The sequence below is a fragment of the Prinia subflava genome (genome assembly GCF_021018805.1).
Source record: "Prinia subflava isolate CZ2003 ecotype Zambia chromosome W unlocalized genomic scaffold, Cam_Psub_1.2 scaffold_39_NEW, whole genome shotgun sequence".
Taxonomy (NCBI): domain Eukaryota; kingdom Metazoa; phylum Chordata; class Aves; order Passeriformes; family Cisticolidae; genus Prinia; species Prinia subflava.
Window position 1 is genome coordinate 1,722,876 of NW_026960613.1, and position 24,806 is coordinate 1,747,681.

At 36.8% G+C, this 24,806-nt stretch overlaps 1 protein-coding gene across 1 annotated transcript in view; it reads right to left on the bottom strand.

The window, feature by feature from the left end:
* Nucleotides 1–24,806, bottom strand: part of LOC134565212 (transportin-1-like) — a 105,765-nt gene that overhangs the window by 16,679 nt on the left and 64,280 nt on the right. The window contains exons 9-23 of the mRNA XM_063424698.1: nt 23,671–23,789; nt 18,600–18,660; nt 17,752–17,929; nt 14,274–14,426; nt 12,893–13,118; nt 11,792–11,963; nt 10,356–10,442; nt 9,499–9,606; nt 9,127–9,285; nt 8,943–9,030; nt 7,954–8,052; nt 7,642–7,737; nt 3,414–3,489; nt 2,515–2,614; nt 996–1,070 (exon numbers count right to left, since the gene is read on the bottom strand). Coding sequence (XP_063280768.1) covers nt 996–1,070; nt 2,515–2,614; nt 3,414–3,489; nt 7,642–7,737; nt 7,954–8,052; nt 8,943–9,030; nt 9,127–9,285; nt 9,499–9,606; nt 10,356–10,442; nt 11,792–11,963; nt 12,893–13,118; nt 14,274–14,426; nt 17,752–17,929; nt 18,600–18,660; nt 23,671–23,789 — 1,797 coding nt within the window. The remainder of the gene's footprint in view (nt 1–995; nt 1,071–2,514; nt 2,615–3,413; nt 3,490–7,641; nt 7,738–7,953; nt 8,053–8,942; nt 9,031–9,126; nt 9,286–9,498; nt 9,607–10,355; nt 10,443–11,791; nt 11,964–12,892; nt 13,119–14,273; nt 14,427–17,751; nt 17,930–18,599; nt 18,661–23,670; nt 23,790–24,806) is intronic.

Below are 24,806 nucleotides of genomic sequence, written 5' to 3' on the forward strand. Positions count from 1 at the left end.
TCCTTATGCTGATGCTAGAATACTCACAGCCATTCATTTCCTGACCCTGATATTCCATCGAAGCTTCTCAGGTATCAGGTCTCCTAACTAGGACAGTCGGATTTTTGTCTTTGATACTCAAGACAGGATTCCAATGTTCTAATGCGTTCTGATGTGCACACTTGGCATTACTTGAAGAGGAAGTGCCAATATTAGCCCACAATCCAAGTATGTACTTAGAAATATGTTCTGGTTTATCTTTAAGAGGACCATTAACTTTTGACATACATACTTGCTAAAACTGGAGATTTCATTTTACAACACACAAGGAAAGCCACACTACTGAACAATAACAGCATCTGTGCATGAAACTGAAATAAGTTTATTTTGTTCTGGTTTTTAACTGAAGACACCAGTGCATAAACATATTACTTTCTGTCTCTATGTGTGTTTTGTTTATTTTACACAAGGCAAACAGTCCTTTTGCTTAAATTCTATTGACATTTTGTCTAAGGATGCATTCTTGGCTATCTCTGTACATAAGTTTCTTGAAGACTTGCTTTTCCAAGAGGAATTCTGAGGAGGGTTAAGCAGTCCCAAAAACTTATTTTCAGCTGGAGCAAGATAAACAGATCAGGATACTACTGAAAGATTTTTCCATTTTTAATTTTCTAGATATTTCTAAAAAAAAAAAAATTCTTCTGGGGGTGGTGGGTCTTAAACCACACAGATCTCATTTTCTAGAAAAGAAAAAAAAAAGGTAAAAAAAGTTTTCTATGTGGTATAAAACCCCCTTTTCTTCCAAATGCAGCTAAAACATAGTAGGCTGGACATTGTAAAAATATAGGTTGAAAAAAAATCAGATTTTTATGATGTTTTGTTTGAAAGTTTATGACTGCAAGAAAGCCTTCATGACCACAAATACAGTAAGTCCTAATAATGGAAATAGAAAACAAGAAAAAAAATGATTCAAAAATAACCACAGTTCAGATATGCTGTCATACTAGAAACATTACCTTACAGAACATGTCTCGGAGATCATCTTTTGGGTTAATCCATGATGCAACAGCATCACAAAAAAAAATAAAGTCCTATAAGATTAAACAATCACATAGGTTAGGAACCTCACATTCACAGGTCTGAAAACAATGCCCAATGTTTGTTCTATTAACTATACACGATATCTGATCCTAATTCACAACTGCTTTTAGTTTTATGCCTTTATTTTCTAGTTAATTCAGACAATAATAGTAAGCTATTGTATGTTTAAGTATATGGAAATAAAAATAGCTGAGTGTAGGAATACTTTTGTTTAATATGATTTTTTATTAAATCGAATCACAGTTAAAAACACCCCAAATCAACAAACAAACACTTCCCCTCCCACACCACACTTATCTAATTCTTTCAGTACACATTACAAGTTTGAGAACCAATCATCTTAATAACAATCAACAAACTCAGGATCACACTTGCAACTTACTCTTGTGCATTTTCAGTTGGGAAAAAAGCTGTTGTATTTTTTAAGCAGAGCTAGAAGTTGTTTCTGGGATACGCAGAATGTGTACATGTTCAAAACTAAAGCTACCCCAAAATCAGTATTTTGCATTGCCTCCTACTATACCATTAAAACATCAGTCTTAACAATTAAGTTGATAATGCACGTTTTTGGATAGGAACTGAGGATAACAACTACATAGAAGGAGAGCTGGGATAATGAAGAGAGTCCTTAATTGCTCCCTCCGTTTAAGTTGTGTGAAAGAACAGACAGTAGAAGAGGGAAATGCTAAGTACAAGATAGGGGATAAGTGAAATGAACTGAAAAATTCAAAACAAGATAGAGGTTCAATTCTTGCATTTCAGGGAGAAGGATTCCAGGCAGAGGAGGGGGAAATTCACCTTTATTTTCTTCTTAGAAAATATTACCTTCATACAGCTTTGCCTTGGAGCTGCATAGACTAAAGAGCAAATCATTTTCTATTCTTGAGATGTACAATTTATTTTAAAGAAATGCATCTTCCTTGTCATATTGACTAGTTAAGCAATATATCCAAAGTTGAAAGAGAATCTTCCCTGCCCAAGTTTTAAGAATGAGGGAGTGTTAAATGTTTTTGTTCTGTTTCTTTTTTTAAAAGCCTAGATTGTATCTGAAAAATAGGTTTCTGTATGTCAGTTTTTGCCTTGTATGTTCATACATATCATCAACATAAAAAAGACTGATAGAAGTATCAAAATACAGTTAATTAAAGTTCATTATTGACATATTCCTTGTAAGTAAAAGACAAAAAATGAATTTAACAATGTCATTTTTTCCTTTCCATAGGTGATAATTACTGAAGCAGAAATCCTGAAGTATCATAATATGTATAATCTGAAATATAAACATTTTGGTCTCTTTGATGCCTAAAAAGAAGTTACAGCACATAGTACTGGGAATCTACATCAAGCTAAATTTTTTCATACTCCGTATACAGCTTTCACTAAATTTCACATGAGCAAAGAAAAAAGAAGTTAAGATCTATTTATGTATCTTACTTGGACTACTCCACTGGGGTTTACTGAGATCATGGTACATATCCCACGGAACGCTGAATCCTTTTCCTCGTTGTCTCTTATGTTTCGCAGAGAAGTGCACCTAGTAAGTTGTAGAGAAAAACTAATTCTATTACTTTTTCATTCAATCAAGTCAGGATTAGATGACAGCATTTGATGGAATAAGTCACACTGATAAGATTATCTGAAACACTATTTTGAACACTTAGAAAGATACTTATTGCACAGAGTATTTACTAGTATATTCCCATTAGGTATCATCCAAAGAATCTTGCTTTCCTGTTGCACTATATACAGTTAGAAAGTGTGACCTGTATTCCATTAAATACAAAAGAAACACATATATAAAATAATTATAGAAACTATCATTATTAGAAGCAGAACATATAATACTATTGCAATATGAATTATGTCAGATATCATTTAAAGAACAATTATTTAACCTTTACAGCAGCAAGCAAGCTATTTTATACATAACAAGTATAGAAATATATTCCTAACAGCAATTCAAGCCTCAGACTGGATTTCAAGTAAAGTAATGCACAGTTAAAATTTGAGAGTATTTGCATGCATTGTATTATCATTCTCGTGGATTTTAAAATGCTCTTTCATAGTCAAGCTTTAACACGCAAGCATGTGACAATCTTATCCCATGCATAAATTAGTCGTTAGCCACAACATAAAGAATACATGACAGTGCTACTAAAAACTCACAAACCTGATAGGACAAGATTAGTCACATGGTTGGCAATGATTAAGGATTGAGATTTTGTAACCAACTGAAAATATATCTAAAAGTGAGATAGAAGAAAGAAAGAAAGAAAGAAGGAAAGAAAGAAAGTGAAGAAAAATGAATTAAAAAAATTTTGAATAATACACACCAGGGTCTTATAAACTGCTGTAGCATGGGGGCCACCTCTTGAGGACAAACGTAACCAAGACGACCAATTGTTATTGCTAAGGTAATGCAATCACGGTTATACACCACCAAACGCCAACCAAGACATGAGCAAATGAGGGGGGAGGAGAAAAAATAAAGAAAAAACAACAAATAACTCAGAAACAGAAGCCAACAAAATCTGTATATGATAGTAAACATAAGATTTCACCGGTGCTGTTAATTACAACCCCTTGAATAAGAGGCAGCAACATATATGGTATAGTCTCCAGGGTAAAAGAAAAATTAAAGAAGTAAATGAGAGAACACCAAAAAACACAATTTGAAATACAAAGGCTTTCTGATGTAAGCATTCTGCTCTCTTCAGAATCACCTCTTACAGTAAATTTACCTACCATACACTTCAAAGTTTTTAATAAAAAGTACTATTATGGATACTATTGATAGAAAGGAATTAACCATTTTCAGTTTTAGTATCGAGTAGTCCTAAATATTTTATTTTTTCAATATTTAGAATTCAAGATTTTAATAGGCCTACTATCAGTAAAAATACATTTATAAACACTTTTACACAGAGTACATTGTGGTCTATCTAATAAACACTAAATAGATTAAACACTCTCAGAGACCCAAATATTTGCTTTTTTCATAATCTTGTGGAAAAATTAAACTGGTTGCTAGCTCATAGCAACTGACTGGAGAAAATTAATTTTTTAATTCAAATACTCCTCCTGTTCAGAAAACCTTCCTCATAAAAGTTGTATAATAATCTGACTTCTGATACAAAAGCATAAAGACAAAAAAAAAAGAGTAAAACTGCTTCTCTGAATGATTAGGTATTGTGGTCCTTTATTCTGAGGGCCAGACTGAAGATAATAATCATCATGCAAGTGTGTTTTAATGGTGTTTGCTCAACTCACAAAAGATTAATCTTCAGAAAAAAGAGAAGGTGGGAAATAATGCATCAGGATTACTTGAAGCAAAATACATGAATAATACTAAAATCCAGCAGATTTATATGAAGCAGAGAAAAGAAACCTATGTTCAAGGGACATACTATGCAACACTAATTGACAGGCATTTGTGAACAGTTTCATGAAACATGCAATAAAGCAGATCATGCTTTCTCCAATAAAAGTTTAGTGTAGGATACACTAGAGATTCAAAAAGTACTCATTCTATGAAAGCTACATCTCACTGGTAATGTACTATTTTGCCCAGACATTACTTGATTTCAAATTTTCAGCAGTTCTAACATAAAAGTGCATTTGAAGTGATACTTTCAAATAAAAAGCGCACTTTTAAGGTGTATCTGTAAATTCTCACAGCTAGAGTCTGCTCGAGGAATAGTAATTCCTGTCAAAGCTTAACATTTTGGCATGTACTTATTATTTTCTATGCAACTGTTTTACTTAAGTTGATCTCATATGTTTCCATAACAGAAGTGTTTTCATAACTCATTACATAACAACCTACAGTAGAAAAGATTAATACTCTTGCGCATACTAATGGCATATAGCACAATATCCCACAACAAACTTATAATTACACCACACTCTACATTTATTTGTAGATATGTATCTGCATTTGAAGTAACTATTAAGATACTAAAAAAAAGTCAGTGTTTGGATGCCTAAAAAAATTCTCTAGCAGTGATGGAAGCAAACTTTTAGGTACTGGATGTTTCTCAGATACAGATATTACATATCCATCAATGCAGATGAAGAGGGTTGGGGGCAAGGGGTAAGAAAATTTATATTGCTACACTATTCCATGGTGCATTTCATAACAAGTAATTAGCATGAAAATTATCTTTTCAAAAAGCAGTACCTATAATATGCCAGACAACTAGGCAATTTTTCCTTCAAGTTCACCTTCCATACTAAATGAAGGGATGGGGTGTGGAGAATACTGAAGGAAAAATATGCATAGAAAGAAATCCCATTTTTTCTCATACTTAGCTCAAGCCCAAATGTAACTAGCACTGAATTTGCATCATTTTCAATTATGTCCAGTATAATCACTAAGCTATCATTTTTCTTACAAGACAGTTTTCAAACAGAAAAAAGTCAAAAGATTCTCAGTGAGTAAAATAGTAAACCTGAAACCTGTGAAATTATTAATAAAGTTTTGCTGAAGTATGGAAGGTGCTTTTCATACCAGAATGTGCCCTCTATAAATGCAAAAAACCAAGCCTCAGAAAGGCATTTGGGGACTGCTTCCAATTTGGAAGGCAAAGCAGCTGGCCAGAACATAGAAACATACATGCCACTGTTAAAACTTCTTTTCAGAAATTTGTTATTAAGTGACCAGGTAATAGAAATAATACATAATTTCAGTTATGTTGTGGTAAAACTGCCATTGCAGATCTAGATTTTTGTGCATATTACTACAAATTAATGTTTTAAAAAAGTGCATTGTTGTAAATTCAAAGAGTTCATTATTTGTTATATATATGTGTCGTGGTTGGGGGGGGAGGTGAATTTTTCCAGGGGGATGTGGGCAGTCCAATCAGTGATCAGCTTTTCTGCTGGCACCTGGGTTGGTCACTCAGAGGTTTGGACACGCCTCTGAGGACACAAAGAGTTAAAAGCAGGAGTCTGGGGGGCTCGGCCTCTTTTTCAGATCCCGGTTTCAGCAGAGAGACGTGTGAGGCTTCTTTCCCCACCCAGCCACGAGGCTGGGTGGGGGAGGGGAAACACGTGGTCGGCTCAGGTAAGCCGGAGCCCCGGGGGGGGGAGAAGAGAAGGGACAGGACTGGAACTGAGCTGCCCCGTCCAGGATGGAGGGGTGGAAAACTGTGGAAGTGCCTGCTGTGTGTGCTCACCCCCTCCTCCCCCCCAAACTCCGGGAGAAGTTGCCCAGCCACGTGGGGGTTTGCGGAGCCTGGGAGTGCCTCAGCCTGCACCCTGCCGAGAAGAAACTGTTAACCCTTGCTTGGCAGAAAGAAACTTTTCTTAGCCATTGATTCTCATGACTGGTGGTTTTCGGAGAGAGGGAAGCGGCCTGGGACCGAGATGATAAAGCATGATTGGAAGGAATTCGATGGAAGAATGAGAGGAGTAGCCTTCTGAGCTGGAATTCTCTTGCATAATGTCAGCCATGGACTGAACTTGAGTCTCTTTTGAACATAAACTGCATTTTTGGGTGGATACAGCTGCCCTTGCTTTTGCTACAGTGACTGGCACTTGAAGTGAGTAGCGAGCAGAGAAGAGAGGGGGAGGGTGAGGTGGCACCCTCTGCCCTCAGGGCAGACCTGCTCCTGGAACCCTGGCCCCTGGGTAAAAAGGGGAGAGCTCGGCATGCAAGTATCCTTAAAAGAGCCCTGTATGCAGTTTTCAGCCTGTGGACAGCAGTAAGAGCGCTGGACATAGGAAAAAGAGAGTGTCACCTTAGCAGACTTCTCCGGGCGGTGCTATAGGTGACATGGAAACACATAAGGGGTGGACCCGTGTTTTCTGAAGAACAGTCTGTAGTGCGAGAGAGACTCCTCTCTCCCTTGCTGAATTGAAGATTAGTTTTTTGAGTGGTGATTGTTTGATTTAAAACCCAAAGGTTGGTCTGTGAAAAGTGATGGGTGGGGAGGTAGAAACTGGGAGAAGAAATGTTCTAAGAAGTTTTTATTTCTGTCTCTGTGTGTGTTTAAGAGTATCTTTGTCCCTGTTCTTATGTAATGAATAAAGTTTTGGTGGGTTTTTTTTTGTTTTCAAGATTTAAGCCTGCTCTGCTCTGTTCCTGATCACATCCCACAGGAGTTGTTAGAGAAAAAACATATATTCATGGGTGCACTAACATCTGGCCAGTGCTAACCCATGACAATATGCAAATTACATTTGCTTCGAACACTAGACATATACATACAGTACACATGAAAGGACATGCATATATTAAAATCAGTGTAAAGCTACTAAGTCTTTAAGTGTTACTGCATACATCTGTCATTGTACACATAAATAAAATTGGAAAAATACTTAAATAGATTATAAATAAATATAAAATGCTATAAAGGTGAGAAAGCAATAACTTTAATAATCTAGATATATGATAGATGTTTTTCTGCAAGACTGAGACTTGTAAGTTTCTGCAAAACAGTTGTTTTTGCTTACAAACCCCAAATATATAGCAACAAAACAAGTTCCATTCCATTTTTTTAAATCATTGTAGAAAAAAAATTAATTCCCTTCACCATAAATTATTCAGTTTTTGGATACCTGTGTTCTCTAACAATGTCTTTGGTGTGTTGGGTCTGTTAATTATTTCTACAAGCTGGTGCAACACCATTGGAATATAATGCTTCATCTCTATACCTGAAACAGCCAAAAAAAACCATTCAGAAGAAAATGACCATTAATATACATAATCTAATTAGATCTGGTACATCGAACTTACTGTCAAAGACAAGAATGCAAAACTGAATTTAAATTTTCAACATGAAAACATCACTAGAAATTAAAAAAAAAAAATCCACAACCCAAACAAACCATTCTACATATGCAAATATTCAAAGAAAAAAAAAATCTTACCCATTTGGATGGAGATTTCTCCAATTGCCCAGGTGGCATTGTTACACACAGAAATGAATTCAGGGTTTAGGTTTGTTCCCAAAATGGGCATGAAATCAGCTAGAAAGAACAACATTTTAAAATCTCATCACACAATACAACCATCTTGTTCCATTACTGTAAGATCACAAGGAGAGGGAGTTTAAAAAAAATCATGTAAGCGTATTTAAATTCTTGTAAAGCATTACACTTGAATTAACAAGAGCTGTGTTTTTGCTATATATCAGATTAATCTAGATGATGCAACCTAAGCAGATCAATGCAAATCTTTTCAAACTATGATTTAAAAGTATTTCTAATAGATTTTACATTTATGTAACTCTAGAAACCTTTTTTTTCCCTTCCCAGGAGTATGGAAAGAAAAGCACACCTGGACAGCTATGTATTCAGCTGTGCTAAAAAAAATAATTACCTAACACCTCTCCCCAAAAAAACCAGCCCGTTCAGCAACAAAACCAAAAAAACATCTAACACAACACCAAGCCCCCCCAAATACCCCAACAGCCAAAACCAATGAAGCCTAGAAAGCAAATCCCAGCCTTGATTAAAATGACAGATGTTATAATCTATCTTTGTGACTAATATTTCACTAACATTTAAATTCCAAGCCTATCCAAGCATTCATAGATTCTGATAGAGCAAAAAACCTACAAAGCAACTGTTCTAACTGAAGCCTAAGTACATCTGTTTTGCCGTATTCCAGCAAAACAGGAAGCATGCTACATTATAAAAATCAAGCAACAAAATGAACTTTTGCACTGTCTACAAAAAGAACAACACGTCTTAAACACAGTTTAAAGGAGAAAAGACTACAGACCCTTGCTGATAAAGGAAAACTAAAAACTACAACACCATGACAAGGTAACCTACAGAAAATGGAACTTAACAATGGCTAAACCAGCCTCCTACCAGTTTGTAAAACAATTATTTAATATGTAAAATAAACATACCGATGCAAGGCTTAACATGCTGAAAACACGCCTTTGTCAGATCACCTAACAGTGCAAAAGAACTCTGCCGTACCTCAGGCATTTTATCCTGAAGAGAGAAAGAAAAAACCCCTGATATTTCTAGAAGTGTTTCTGATTCTCTTTAGAAAGAAAATTCTTGGATTAAACAGATTGCTCATCTCACCTGCATACATTGGTACATTAGTGTCAGGATATTGCTGCAAGCCACTAGCTGTTCAATGTTGCCTCCAAGTCCTTCAGCTAAACCACTGAGTAAATCAAGAGCTACAATCATGAAATCTTTATCTGGAGCCTCATATTGGTCTGGCTGAGCATTGTGCAACTGCAACAAATAATTATGCATTTTCAGAATGAGTATTAGATTTTCTCAGGGGCATGCTTAAAAGTAAAAACAAACAAGATTCAGAACTGCAGCCTTATTTAAATATTCAATACTTAATACTGCAAATCTCCCTGGAAACCCCTAACTTTACATAGTTAATATATTGGTTTAAGGAGATATTCTGAAAACACTGGAATAGCAATAGAAAAATACCATGGCTTGTGCAAGAGTCTTCTGCACCAGATTTACACAACGCTGGTACACAGGCTCACAGTACGGAAGAAATCCAGACTGCAAGGCAGTAGCAACTGAAGACAAGCACTGGAATAAAATAAAGAAGGGGAAAAAAAGCGAGAGAGACACTAACTTTCTTTACCTCCCCCAAGTACCCTTTACTTGTGTGAAGTAAATTAAAAGCATTTTAAGGATACCCACAAGTAACTGTTTAGGTAAAAACAACCAGGAAAGGGTAGTACTGATTAGCTGAGCCAAGGCAACCCTCAGCTAATTGTTACTGTCTCCTATGTATATCAGTTGAGAAAATTTCTCAGGAGCAGCATCTTCTTTGAGGTGCCAAGGCAGTTCATATGAAGACAGTTACTATAATTCAGCTAGCATTTACACTAAACTTCACTATGCTGGCAATGTACAAGCCTTAACTTTACCCAAGAGTTATTAAACTAATTTCTCTAGAAGTGTTTTCCTGCTTCACACTTCGAAAGTACAGAGAACAGACTACATTGTCTGGTTCATACCAATTACCTTTGGTAATTGTTTACATGAAGGGATGAAGGGAAAGCAGGAAGAAAAGACAACAGGGATGGAATAATTTTTTTAAAACAAAGAATCCCAAAGAAAACACTCACGAATGGCAGGGGAAAAAATCTAAAAGATTTCTGCTAAACTTAATAACATTTCCTCAGTTAAAAAAATTTCTCACTATTGTCATAATATTTTCTCCATAATGGGAAATACCTAACATTTACAGCATTTAGTCACACTTCCTAGCAGGAACATCTTAGTAAAACAGGCAACTCCCAAAAGACACATATTCAAACTTTAACATTTACCTCTAATAAAGGGAAGAGATCTTTATCTTCATCCTTCAACATGTTCCACTTCTGGATTAATGGAGGCATTAGCATCTGAATATATTCCTGTTTAAGATGAAAATGCATCAGCTACTGAAGCACTCAACTGCATACTAGTTTATTTCAAAGGTAGAAAGTTTATATGTTCTACTTTTTCAGGAAAAAAAATATATACTGTAATTCAACCATTGTTGAAATATGTAGAAGTAGTTGAATATTAGAACTTAAAATTTATGTCTTAATATTTTTTGCTGAGGCACATAAGTACCTTTGCAAAACAAATCTTTTCCTCCAGGTTTGGCTTTAGTCTAGCAACTTTTAATAGCTGCCTGGGTTGTTACGTATCTATAGGATTGACTCGGGCTACAGAAAATGTTTTTACCAGCAATGCAATCTGGCTGTGCATCTGCCACCTGCTTTTCTCAATCATCTTCCATTGCCCCAATGCTACAACCCTATCCCCAGAAGTTCCTGAAACCTCTTCCTCATTCAATTACTCATCCATTAAGCAAGGCATCCCTGTGGTACTGTTGTTCCCAGAAAGTATCCAAAGAGGCAACAGATGCTGCCAAGCTAATGCTATGTCCAAAGATACAATATTCTAAGTGGCTGAAGAAGTCCCACCATTACCAGGAGCTCCCATTTAGCTTCCTCCTGGTGCTGTCAAAAGTCAAGCTGGCCAGAGCCAGAAAAAGATTGGAAAAGATGTCCTTAGACAGTGTGGAGTCTTGATTGGCAAGTAAAATGCCATGGCAACAACTCAAATTGTTTTATTCTAGTTTGTCTATGTCATGTGAAGCACTACAGAGAAATAAACCAAATTTCAACAGCCATCATAAGATGCATGTGACATGTATGTATATCCTATTAATGAACATGTACACGACAAAAACCCCACTACACTTGCCTGTGCTCTCTGTGCTTTACTCAAAGGATTCTGTGGTTTTAGATATAAAATGCACATCCATCATGCTCTCAGATAAAGCAATTTCTAATGATGATGTGCTTCAATGCATTGGAAAGACACTCAGAATAGTTTAGCTATACTGAAAGTGGTTACAAACAACAAAGTCATTAGAAATTAGCACACACATTCCACCAATTTCTTTAAAGTCCCATTTAATATCTATATTGAGATATATATATATATCTCCTTTGAGCTGAAAAATTCTGAGTAAGGAAAAAAAGTCACAATAACAAGAAGCACATTTTGCAAGCCACGAAACACAAAATTATTTATTCAAAATGGGGAATATTTGTGTAGTGTGAAAATTACATAGTATATGTATATTACATGTAAATATTATTACTGAATCCAGCATTTTTGTTTTAAAACATAAAGCACACTACAAAAACCACTCAACCAGTTTTTCAGTATATGATGAGTGTTTCTACAGAACATAAGGTATACTCACAGGTTTATTTAGATGATGTCCTACAGAATCTGCTAGAGTTCCTATAGCATCATAAAGAATGAGCAGGTTTTTATGCTGGTATTTACCAAATGCGAAGACCAAAGTGTCAAGTATATATGCAAGATAAGGAACAAGCTCTGTACAAGCCTCCTCTTCTAGAGTAGCAAAGGCACTGAATGACAAAAAATCCCACCCCAAATAAGTCAGTCAGTATCTTGAAAAAACAAAATAAGACCACCCCAAAATGCCCCACACTACCCATTCCTGTTTAAACATAGAACTTTATTGTCTTTCAATTCATCCAAGGTATGAATGGTATTATTGAGACAAACTCAATCTATTTTGATTGAACACAAAGATTCAGCTCTTAAACTGTGATGAGCAAAATTTAAAAATATTCTGGTAAAAACCTTTTATGTATACATGTTACAGATCTAATTCTGCTTTATGAAGAAACTTTCTTGGCAGTCTGCTGTGTACTCCTGCCCTACACAAACTGACATGTAAAAGCTTTATTTGCTGAACTTTCTGCACAAGTGGAATACCCATTCCATTAATGGTGAGTCCATTCTTTTTTTTTTTTTTTTTTAATATCGGCAGACAAGGGACAGAAGGGAATCTTACCTCCAAGGATCTCCTTTCAAGAGAAAGGGAATATCCCTTGAAATAGTTGTAACCCAAATTTTTTGGTAATCCTGAGCTAAATATAAACATTGCTAATACAATGAAAGGATAGTTTTCCAGTATTGACCTTGCTCATAGGCCTATAAAAGCCAGATTCCTGTTCAATGAAATTTCAAATATTGAAAATAAGTAGGTGTGACATACAGATCATTTCTTTTACTGCAATAGATTGTTTAGTTTGTTTTTCATATATTCTAAAAACAAACTGGACAAGAGAAAGACAAATTATCTGGTTTTGTTTTGCCACAACTCAGTTGCGATGATTTCAGAAGAAGCCAAACCCATCCCAATTTTAAAGGAAAAAAATACATTAAGAGCTAGAAACAGAGTTATAGAATAATCAATTAAGGCATTAAAATATTTTCTCATGAAAAAGCAGTGTCATGGATAGTATTTTTTGTTTAAGCTTTGGCTCACCTGCAGGCAGCTTCTTGTACTCTCTTGTTGCTATCCAGAATGCGCTTTAGCAACTCAGTCATTAATGGCTTCAAGTATGTGTCTGGGGGTTGACTAACTACCCAGTGTGCATAGCGACTAAGAGTCCAGCAAGTGATGGAGCGTACAAGAGCCTTTTTATTAGAGAGGCACTGAATAAGGTGAGGGATCAGCTCAGGAAGATATGGAATCATACCCTGCATGCAGCCTAGAAGGAAAAATAAAGCTATTACAGTATGAGAATTAGAAAACATAATAGAGCTTTTTGTTATTTCCTAGAAGGGATAAATATTTTCTTCCTCTATCATGTAGTAATACATTTTACCAATATACAAAGCAAGTCTACCTAATTTATGTTAAGTCCTAAAAAGAAACACCATAAACAGTAATTAAAATCCTCAATCGAATTGACATTCATTCCAACTACATTTCTACTTCAGTGCTTCCCCAATCCCCATAAATTCTGCTTTATTAAAGGGAGTATAACAAGAACATCCAAATAAAATTGGTTTACAAAGCTTGGAAGTCTTATGCCAGTCTACTCAGAGTGACCAAGACAACAAGCAGAGAAAGATTAGGCCTTGATAACTAATCATCATATCATTAAAAAAGATTTCTTAAAAAAATTACTTTTCTTGTTTTCTCCTAATATAACACAAATGCTGACCAGCAATAAAAGCTGCATATAAAAGCTGCATACTTTGAGTCAGCAAGGGCAGTAATACACTGAGATTCGCAAGAAGTACTAACTTTTACTTTACTTGACTTGAAATCAAAACCAACAAAAATGCTTTCTAGCAACAAAGAAAATATATGTTCACTAGGCACTGTCGGAAAAAATAGACAATCCAGGCATGGACGCAAACATATTCCTTCAATATGCAAAATGGACAGAGATAATGGAAATACAGGCAAAAAGCCAAGACTATGAGTAAATACAAAGAAATGGAAGTTAACACATTTAAATCAGAGACCCATCCACAAAAAGCAGTTCAGGGCACTGAAGTCATGGGACTTGTCTTCTCCATTTCTGAAAACACTGAATGAAATGCAAATATTCCTGTTGTATTAAATCAAGGTAGTATGTCATGAGAGACCAATAAATATATGCTGCAGAGTTAAGAAAGGGAGGAATAAAAGACATTATCTAAGTTATTTAAGCCTCCAAAAATGCACAAATTTGAAAATGAAAAATTAAACAAGTAACTGCAGTCATCAACTAGATGCAGAGATTAATCACTAAAAAAAAACCCAGCTAAGGATGTATACTTGCTTGCACAAGTAAATTCACCTAGAAGGGATCCCAGAACTACTTTAGAACCAATAAAAATTAAGTAAACTGATTCAGTAACTGTTACCTTACCTTCAGCAATTGCTCCAAGAACAAGGATACCAGATTCTTTAACTACCCATTCGGGATGGAAAAGCAATTCCTTCAAAAGGGGCAAGATGTGTGGCAGAAGTTCATCACGAAATACATTAGCCAGGACATCTAGAGCAGCAGCAGAACATTTCCCTGAGGGGAATTAACAATATTAATCTTTTTATTATACAAGCAGTTGTAGTTACAGTATGATTCTCATTTTAACTTTGAGCTGCCAGGGTATCAGGAGGAAAGATACTTTAATTTCATTACAATACACAGGGATTCATTGTGCTCTGGTACAAAGCCATAGCTTTTAGGGAGCCATTTTTGCAGTATTTTTATAGCCACTAAAATGACTTATACACTAGGGATATTAAAACACTCACTGACAGGAACCACACCATTATATTGCGACATTATATACACTACATAATTTCAGGATGCTGTAACACTACAAAAGAGGGAAGGTCTGTGACATGAATGCAATATACCAGAGAAATTAAGGAGAAAGGAGAAATAGCAAAAAAATACTAGCAAATGATTAAAAATAAAATGTTCAAGCATGATCTCTCTCAAAGTAAAAAAAGGCAAAATCATCAATCTCTAGAGACTGAAAGAAATTTACTGACTTCTGCTCTGAGCTTACTCTTAATTCTGTGATCCACCTATACAAAGAACACGACTTCGAAATTTGTTTGAAAGTTTTTAATCTCATATTTTAGCACACAAAAGCTCATAAAAGAAAAGCTTCAAAACATGATTCAGAAATCCTTACTCTGGTTTTCTGCTCTGAGGCTGACATGTCTAGAAAAATAATGCTAAGATTGATTTATATAGAATGCTTGTATTACATAATCTATCCTGCATTTTTTCCATCTTATCATGATCTCAGTTCCTTGATCCAACTGAAACAAAAGTATATACAAAACAGGTAATCAGGCAAAACATACATAGCAAATGTAACATGCAAAAATCCTAAACTGGATTTAAACTGCTAGGAGGCCCAAACAAGGCACAGACAGTTTTTCCACTTGGGAGGTAACAACTACTAGAGTAGATAACAAATACAAAATTTTTTCTACTCTGCTTCTAGATGATGGCCAACAGGTTTGAATAAAACCAAACATAAACCCTCAACTCAGAGCATATCTCCACTAAAAACAATAATAAACACCACAGACTCCCCAAGACCAGCATCTGCTGCTTCAGCTTAGACTGTTTCAACTTTCTAGTAGAGGAAAAAAAGGTGGGCTCCCATATTTAGTTACCAGGTCTCATTAGTAACTGTTGTGGTTTGCTTGCCTTTGTTCTGGCTTGTTAAGGTTTTTCTTTTCTATGATGTAATCATTAAGAGTTTGTACCCTCCCTTTATATGCAGTCCTTCCTAACCACCTTCCTTGATCCTGAAAGTTTGATGCCAATCCTCATACCCCCTCCCTGATCCCTTGTCCATCACTTGGTGTACCCTTCCCTTCTTCTAGAAGGCTCTAAGAAGGGGGTTGAGTGATAGGCTGGAAAGCAAGGGTCCTTTCTCTAATCTACCCTCAATGGTTATCCTCTGTTATGTACCCTGTTCTCGCTCCAGCCTTCCCCCATTGGCTGATGAGTGGTTCCCTCCTCCCTTGTACCCTTCTCCCTGTAAAAGGAGCTGTTGGCTCAAGTCGAAGCCTCTGCACAGTCTGTACCTCCTAGGTCTAGGAGCTCTCCGGAGACACCAATAAAGACCTGGATTGTTACTACTGTGGAGAGTCCTCTTTCAGCCTTTGCTTTCTTCTGACGACAGCCTTCCTGTGCACGGGGTAATGCCCCTAACCGCCCCTCAGTACCCCAGGGCACTGAGGAGTGTCCCCAGCTGACTGCTGTGCCTAGAGCTAGCCAGGGTCCCCAACCAGGGTGATCAGGAGGCACAGCATCAAGTAACCAATGCTGCTGTCAGGCTGTGCTGACGTTTTCTCTCTGTTCAAATTGGAAGTCAAATATAGAACACTGGATAAGAAATAGGGCACACAATTCTGAAATTCAGATAATTCAAGTTCTCTCAAGTACAGATGACATACATTAAAACAGATTTCTTAACTGTTCTGTTCTCTCTCTTTCCTAGACAGCTTTAGCTTCCTCATCTTCTTAACAAAAACTGTGGATCACAGAGCCCCCTCTGTCATTTCAGTTATGTTTTCCAGAAAATATTGATTTAATTCTGCAATCTCTACACACAACGACTACAAGAATAGCATTATGAATTTAAAGCTATAAAAAAGATACTTTACAAATGAAAATATATTTATGCTTTTTGTCTTCTAAATTATAATAATAATAACAATAACAGTAGTTTCAGTATTATTTTAAAATTTAGATACGTCTCAAAGTTGTTTGATCCATAAGCTTCAAGGCACATTCATCTGTACTACATCTGAACTACTGGTAATAGTGGTCAGTAGTAGCATGTAGGAGGAAGAAAAAATCAAACACAAACCAGATTTAGAGGGAAGATTGAACTAAAAGAAAGCATTATTAAGCTAAGAACAATGTGTAAGATTGTATTGGATCTGGCTGAGCTGGAGTTCATTTCCCCATAGCAGCCCTCACAGTGCTGTGCTTTGCATTGGTAGCTGGAAAAGTGTTCATAACACACCAGTGTTTTGGCTACTGCTGAGCAGTGCTGGCATAGCATCAGCACTCTCTCAACATTCTCTCAAACCTATCAGTAGAGTAGGGATGGGCAACATCCTGGGAGGGGACACAACCATGCTACCTGACCCAAACTGACCAAAGGGATATCCCATACCATATGACATCAGCTCAGATATAAAAGCTAAAGAAGAGAGGAGGAAGGGGGGGCATTCATTATTTACAATGTTTGCCTTCTGGAGCAACCCCTACGAGTGCTGAAGTCCTGCTTCTGGGAAGGGGCTGAACATTGCTCACTGATGGGAAGGAGAGAATAAACCTATTTTGTTTTCCTCTTTGTTTGTGTGCACATAAACTTTCACTTTTGCTTTAGTAAACTGCCTTATCTCAACCTACTAGTTGTTTTCCATCTTATTTTCTCTCCCCTCTCTAGCTGGGAAAGGGAGTGATAGAGCAGCTTAGCAGGCACCTGGCATCCAGCCAAGGTCAATCCACCACAAAGACTTCTATTAAGTAAACAGTAATATATTTTTTGTATTACCTTGTAGAATTAAAACTCAAAATCCAAAGCTTCTGTTGAATTGCATCTAGTAGATGTTTGCAGCTCTATTGGCCATATTTAAAATAAGTTTGGAGGTGGCTAGTTTTTTCAATAGTTATATAGCCAAAACATCATCTGAAAGACTCCCCCTCTGCCTAAAACACCAGTTATATCAGCAGAGAGTTCATTTTCTGTTCAAAAGCAAAGCCTCAGTATTGCTATACAAAAAACTCCTCTGTTTACTGTGGTCCTTGTATTAAGCAAGTAGCTATATTTTAAAACATTTTACACATTACTTTGACATACTTAAATTCCAGTCAGAGATAGTATCATCATCATCAAGATCATTGTCGTCATCATCATCATCATCATCATCTTCAATATGATCTTCTTCATGTGGCTGAGCTACAGTCCGTGAACGATGAAAACGAGGTCTTATGTCCTGTTCACTATCTGGAATAGCTTCATCTTCTTCAACATCCCCCTGTCAAAAAATGTTTTATCAGATAAACCAGTGGAACTATATTGCTCAAGGAAGTTAAGAATGTAGTGCAAATTTTAGTTCAATATTTTATAAACGTGTGGAAAATTCACATCCCACTTGTGCTGCCTAGCTAACTAAAAATGCCATTGTTCCTGCATTGTGATACAGTATTTATGAGAAAAATTTTGGGAAAACAGAAGCAACAGAGGTAATCTCATAGAAAAGCACTAAGTACTTTTTTTATTAAGAAATTACTCTTGATAGAAAGACATTAGAAAGAAGAAGAAATAGAAAAAAATCTGTTATACAGACACATTCTAAAATGTGATGGAAAAAGCTGTGCAGTTCAAGCTAGAAGGACGTTAAAATTAATTCCGATAATTTCTTTATAGGCTGCTTTTCTGCAGTAATTCATGGGTAAAAGTATCCCAGCTCTGCCAAAACTGAGTGGAAGGGGAGATGAGATAAGCAGGAAAACCCACAGATTATTTTCCAACAAACATGGCAGCAGTCGCATTCAGTTTTTGGAACAGCACACCTTGCCCCAGAAAGCTAAATCTCCATTGAACAGATGGCAGACCAGATCTGGTCTACCAGCTCAACCATTCTGATTTACAAGTCAGAAGCTAACCAGATATTCTTACTGAGTATAAAAGAAAGGAATGCTTACCTTTAACAGAATAATATCAATCTCTGAATATTTCATACCATTTACCAGCACAGGTATCAGTCTACAAAGAAATATTGATACATGTCAAGAAGGAAGACCCTGGAAACTACAGGCCTGTCAGTCTCACTTCAGCACCTGGGAAAATTATGGGGAAAGTTATTCTGGGACTTATTGAAAAACACTTGAGAGACAACACAGTCATTGGTTACAGCTAGCACAGGTTCATGAGAGGGAAGTCCTGCTTAACCAATTACTTTCCTTTTACAAGTTCGCCCATCTAGCTGACAAAGGGGCACCAGTAGATGTGAGGATTTTTGGATTTTTAGCAAAGCTTTCAATACTCTCTCTCACAGTATCCTTTTGCACAAAATGTCCAGCACACAGCTAGAAAGGTTTATAATAGATTGAGTGAACAACTGGCTGACGAGTTGGGCTCAAAGGGTTATAGTAAATGGGGTCACATCAGGCTGGCAACTGGTTATCCATGGATTCCCCAGGGTTCAATTTTAGGGTCAGTGCTCTTTAATGTTTTTATAAATTATCTGGAAGCAGGAATCAAATGTACATTAAGTAAGTTTGCTGATGATACTAAAGTAGGAGGAGCTGTGGACTCCCTCAAGGGCAGAGGCACCCTGCAGAGAGAAAGATGAATGAGAGGGCTGAGCAATCACCAACCATATGGAGCTTAACAAAGAAAAGTGCCACATTCTGCACCTGGGACAGGGAAACCCTGGATGTACAGACAAACAGGACAACAAGAGGCTGGAGAGCAGCACTGCAGAAAGGGACCTGGGGGTTCTGATCGATGGCAAGTTGAATGTGAGTCAGTAGTGCCCTGGCAGCCAGGAGGGCCAACCGTGTCCTGGGGTGCATCAGGCACAGCATTGCCAGCTGGGCAAGGGAGGTGATTGTTCTACTCTGCTTTGCACTGGGGCCACCTCACCTCAAGTGCTGTGTGCAGTTTTGGGCACCACAATATAAGAAAGATATAAAGCTATTAGAGAGCATCCAAAGAAGATGGTGAAGGGTCTCAAGGGCAAAAGGCTTATGAGGAGTGGCTGTGGTCACTTGGTCTGTTCAGTCTGGAGAAGAGAAGGCTGAAGGGTGATCTCATTGCAATCTTACCCTCAAGGGGGCCAGCAGAGGGGGAGGTGCTGATCTCCTGTCTCTGGTGACCAGCAATAGGACATGAGGAAATGGAATGAAGCCTCATCAGGGCAAGTTCAGACTGGACATTAGGAAAAGGTTCTTCACTGAGAGGGTGGTCGAGTCACTGAAACAGGCTCCCTAGAGAAGTGGTCATGGCACCAAGCCTGACAAGAGTTCAAGGAGCATCTGGACAACACTCTTAGTTATATGATTTATAGTCCTGCAAGCAGCAGGGAGTTGAACTTGATGATCCTTATGGGTCCCTTGAAACTCAAGAGATCCTATGATTCTATATGAAAATAACACATAAATAAAGTAAGCTGGTTTTCAGTTAGTTGGTCCATAATTTTGGCTGTAACCACACTCCCTCCCCCCCACCAACAGCAACAAAAAAACCCAAACAAAAACCCCCAGACAAAAACTTACCCTGATAACAAGTCAGTACCTTAACCATACTCCATTTCATGAGGTTAATTAATACTGTGTAATCTGAAAAAGTGTTAATTTCAAACTAGATGTAGCCAGATGGCACAACTGAATTTTACACTTTAAAATTGGATATTCTTCCACATGATGAAATCTATTTTGAAGTACTTTTCAGAAATTAAGCCAAAAGCTTTTCGGTAAGAATTCACACTTCCAAAACATGCTTGATAAACAAGTTATTACATTGGCTCTCCTGTATACTATTTGTCAATTTACTTACCTGTGGCTGAAAACTCTACCTCGCTACTCTTAAGGATGGAAGTCCAACTACATCAAGCCCTCCTATCCTTTTGTGATTACTTCAAGTATCACTCCTTAAGACAAGTCCCTGACATTGCAGAGATCTTGCAATTAGTCATCATTAGTCTATATTAGAACTTTACTTAGTTATTAAACTGGTTATGGCTATGGGTCTCCAATGGTAATGATGTATGGCAAAACAAAAAAAAAAAAAAAAGACTAGGGAAAAAAGTCAAGTATTTCACATATAAACACATTAACTACAAAAATAAATATATATATCACATGCCAAATCAAGCTAATACTGAAATCACCATGGACTGACCAAGCACCAGCAACACTCAGTCTCTATATTCTGCAGCTGAGGAGTATTGTTTCTGAAGGTATTCAGGCCAGCAATAATAGTCATGCATCTCAATGATAATATGAACTAAACAAAAATTTCCCTCAAATTACAACTGGAGCATGTCATTAACCTGTGTATAGGCACAGAGGCAAGAGACAACCACACCACCACTCTAGAGCAAGAGAGATTGATTTGTCATAGGGGCATTGTGGTGGTGCATCCCCCCCATCCTCTGGCCTGCCCTACAACCTCAGAAGCTCCGGACAAGTCTTGACTGAACCAGCTGAGCGGTGAAGCATCCCTTGACCATACCACTTGGGCACTGAAGTGTCTCTGTGCCAGGAGCTCTTGCATGATATAGGTGGGAACAACACTGACCATGACAGGAATGTCATCTGCCTGACCAAAGTGAAGAACAAGGATATGCAGTTATCCTTGTTAGCCTTGGTAAATAATTTACCTGATTCATAGCCCAAGTGAAGTGGTGCCATTTTGTTACAAAACCTTTTTAAAATTAATCACAGCTCAAGTTGAACGGTACCATTGTTACTGGACTTTATAGGAAAAAAGCCCAGTAGTTACCGACTTGGGTCAGTGAGGCCCTTTGAGCTCTCCTGGACTGCAGTGGGCTGAGTCAGCACCTCCCTCTGAGTGAGGCCTCTCAGAGCTAACAAACCCTCAAATTTGTGATACTCAAAGGACCATTGCTGAAGATGAGGCCTAGGCTGATATTTCCCCTCCCATCTCCATGCTCCTCCAGGTGCAACCCTTACCTGCTGGGAAATGCAAAGGGAATTGATGTGTTTCACTAAACCCAAGGGGAATTCTTCATAGGTACATTTAAATACATAGAAATAGGTACACACATGGGTTTACCTGTGCATGTGTGAATTGATTATGATATGAATGTTTTTATAGTGAATCTATAATTAAGTCACTGTTATAACTGTAATAAATCCTACTGAATAACTTTTTAAATGTTAAATTACTCAATGATTAGGTTCTGCTAGTCTTCCGCACCCTTATCTTTTGTATCCATATCCTTTGCACCCCTACTCCCTTTTGCATTCCTGGTCTCCATGCAAATCATTTTAAGTTTATTCTAATCCAATTTTCCTATGTATGCTTCATCTATGTAGTAATAGAGTGAGCCTTGCCATTGAACTCTGTAAAGTCACACTCACAAATACATATTAAAACTTGCTTTATGCCAATAGCTTTGATGGTGAGTGAGAAGCTGAAACCACTTGTTCACAACAATTACCTTCTGAACTTTCAGTGAAAGAACAGTAAGTATTCAGATTAACACCGATTACTTGGCATTTCTGCAGCATACTTCATGAAATATGCAGGAGGTATATATTTTATAAAAAACCTACAGGAGCAAAATGGAACAAGATATTAAACAAACAGGTTTCTAGAAGATCTTGTCCCACTTAACCTAATATAAAAAAATTAAAGTTGTCATCAAGTATTGTAAAGTTTATACAGCTCCCTAATCAAAAAGACTTGCCAACAAACAAGTTGCTTTCAACAAATATGACATTGAAAAATAAGAGATATGTAATGTTACTCTTATCTGTTTTACTAGGAATTTAAAAGCTCCTTAAAAAAACCCGAAAACCAAGGATGAAGCTGTTGTAATGTCAATGTTCATGTAGGACAAAAGAGTGCACAATTTTTACTGAGAAGGTGACTAGTATTAATATGTGTTGGGAAGGAGGTAGGTAGAATCAAGAACTGTACTATCATTCTTCTGTATTTTAAGCTATAAGAGTAGAATTAAAGTAAAAACCTTTTAAAACTCAAAAGTGATTTCTCATAATATTGGTTCTTCTGTTTTCAATTCCTATTCCTGTACTGCTACAGCAGCTGCTTTAATCTCAATTGTTTTCTAAATGCTTATGAAAAATGAAATTTGAAAAGTCTTTCCCTTTTTTAAAAAAATTGCTTTACATCTAAAATGGTCATTTTTGCTGAAAATAATGCATCTTTTCTCTCCACACTTTCTCTGGAAGAGCAGAATCACAGACAGAACTGCTTTAGTGTTTTCAAAAACCTTCCATGCATATATCAAAAACTGGGTCTTCATTTACTGGGAACACTGAAGAATTTGTTTCCTATTGAAAAAGTCTTGAGTCTGGAAATAAGTTGTCAGCACTGTTGAAGACATGCAGATGTTTAAATCTCAAGCATGGGTATTCAATTCCCATTCAATCAAGAATCTACATTTTAAGGCTTTTGATAACTTTTTGAAACTTACAAAAAAGTTTTTGAAGATTAAAAAAACTACTGTCAGTCTGAAGAAGCATGAAAAACACATTATACATGCTTTCAAGCCTAAATTGCCCTGGCAATTGATATGAAATTGATTCCTAAATCTAAATGATCTTGTCATTTTGTTATGTCTTCATAAAGACTGGGAACCCCTGGCATGACTATGCACATAGAAACATTGCACAGAAACGCTCACATTAGCAGTTGTCAAGAAAACATATTCACGGTACACCTAATATTATAGGTAACATCACATGGAGATGTTTGTTTAAGTTTAAGCGCATGTTAGTATACCTTTGCCTCCATCTGATACTTAACAGGATGTTAAGCTTGAGATAAAGCACCAGTGACACAGTTCAGGTTGCCTCAGGAGCCAAGTCTGAAATCCTCAAAAGTCTTTAAGTGACCTCTGTGATACAGCCATTTTTAATATGCACAAGAACTAGCTACAAGAAACTCCTCCCAAGCATACAGCAAGCTCGATACAGTCTCCAAAGGAGTAACCAGGAAAAAGTTAACTGAAGTTTAAGGACTACTATTTCAAAATAACTAGTTCTAATTCTTAATACTTACTTAGCAAGATGCCGACATAATACATCTTTACAAATTGGCTGTTCAGCCAAAGTCAGCCAAAATTCACAAGCCTCCAAAGCAACATTTTCATCTTGATCCTGGGTCCTTTGAAGCATATACTACACAAAAAAAACCACAATCTTGTGTAAGTTTTAAGTGAAGAAGCTATCAACACAGCAAAGTGTGTTTGCAAAAATAAACTATGCTCCCAGAGTAATTTTGTTTCTTTGGGGCAATGGGAAGAAACAGATATAAAAGACTACTTAAGGCTATAATGAGAATAAGCCAAGAGACTTATTTCTCTATGCTAGACGATTCAGATTCTAAGTTTTTTCCCAGTTTAAGTGAGAACATAATTACCAAGAAGCTTTAGACAGAGACCCAAGATAATAAACAGTTTCCTGAGAATAGTGAGGGGATTTAAAATTATTTTACCACTCCCCCCCTTCTCCTTTTGAATAAAAGAGTACAGCTACACACTTAGTAAGATGGAAATACTTTTTATATCCATTACCATAAAAAAGCCTCTCTTTCAAATATTGATTATCTGACAGGATGCAATTAAGTAGAACCCATAACAGGGGGAAAAAAGTCTCACGTTTTCCAAGTATGAATGGTAATTCAGAGATTCAATGTCAAATCTTAAAGCCTGCTGTTAAAATTTAAACCCCCTTAAACAAAAAATAAATACCTACATAAGCAGAAAGGCTAAATATACCATGGCTACATCAGTTTCTTGTACATGATTGCCAAAGCAATTTAGAGAAAGTGCTTGCAACTTCCAAAACAGTAATTTCTGCATTCTTCCATGCCAGCTCTTATTTCTGAAACAGTTGGTCCTTCTACTCATTTTAGAAGCCTCATGGAAGTCCATGCAGCTACCTTTCATCACATATTGATTTAAAATGAAAAAAAAAGACATTCTCCTTCAGAATACCATTTCATTCTCAAAATTAAATAGAATGGGGCAACCTATATTATCCTTATGCATTTCAGGGATGCAACATTTACAACAAACATATCCCTTCCTACAGAAGTGCATTCCTACAGGGCTGCATCCAAAGCAGCATGGGCAGAAGGTGGAGAGAGGGAGATTCTGCCCATCTACTTTGCTCTCCTGACACCTCACCTGGAGA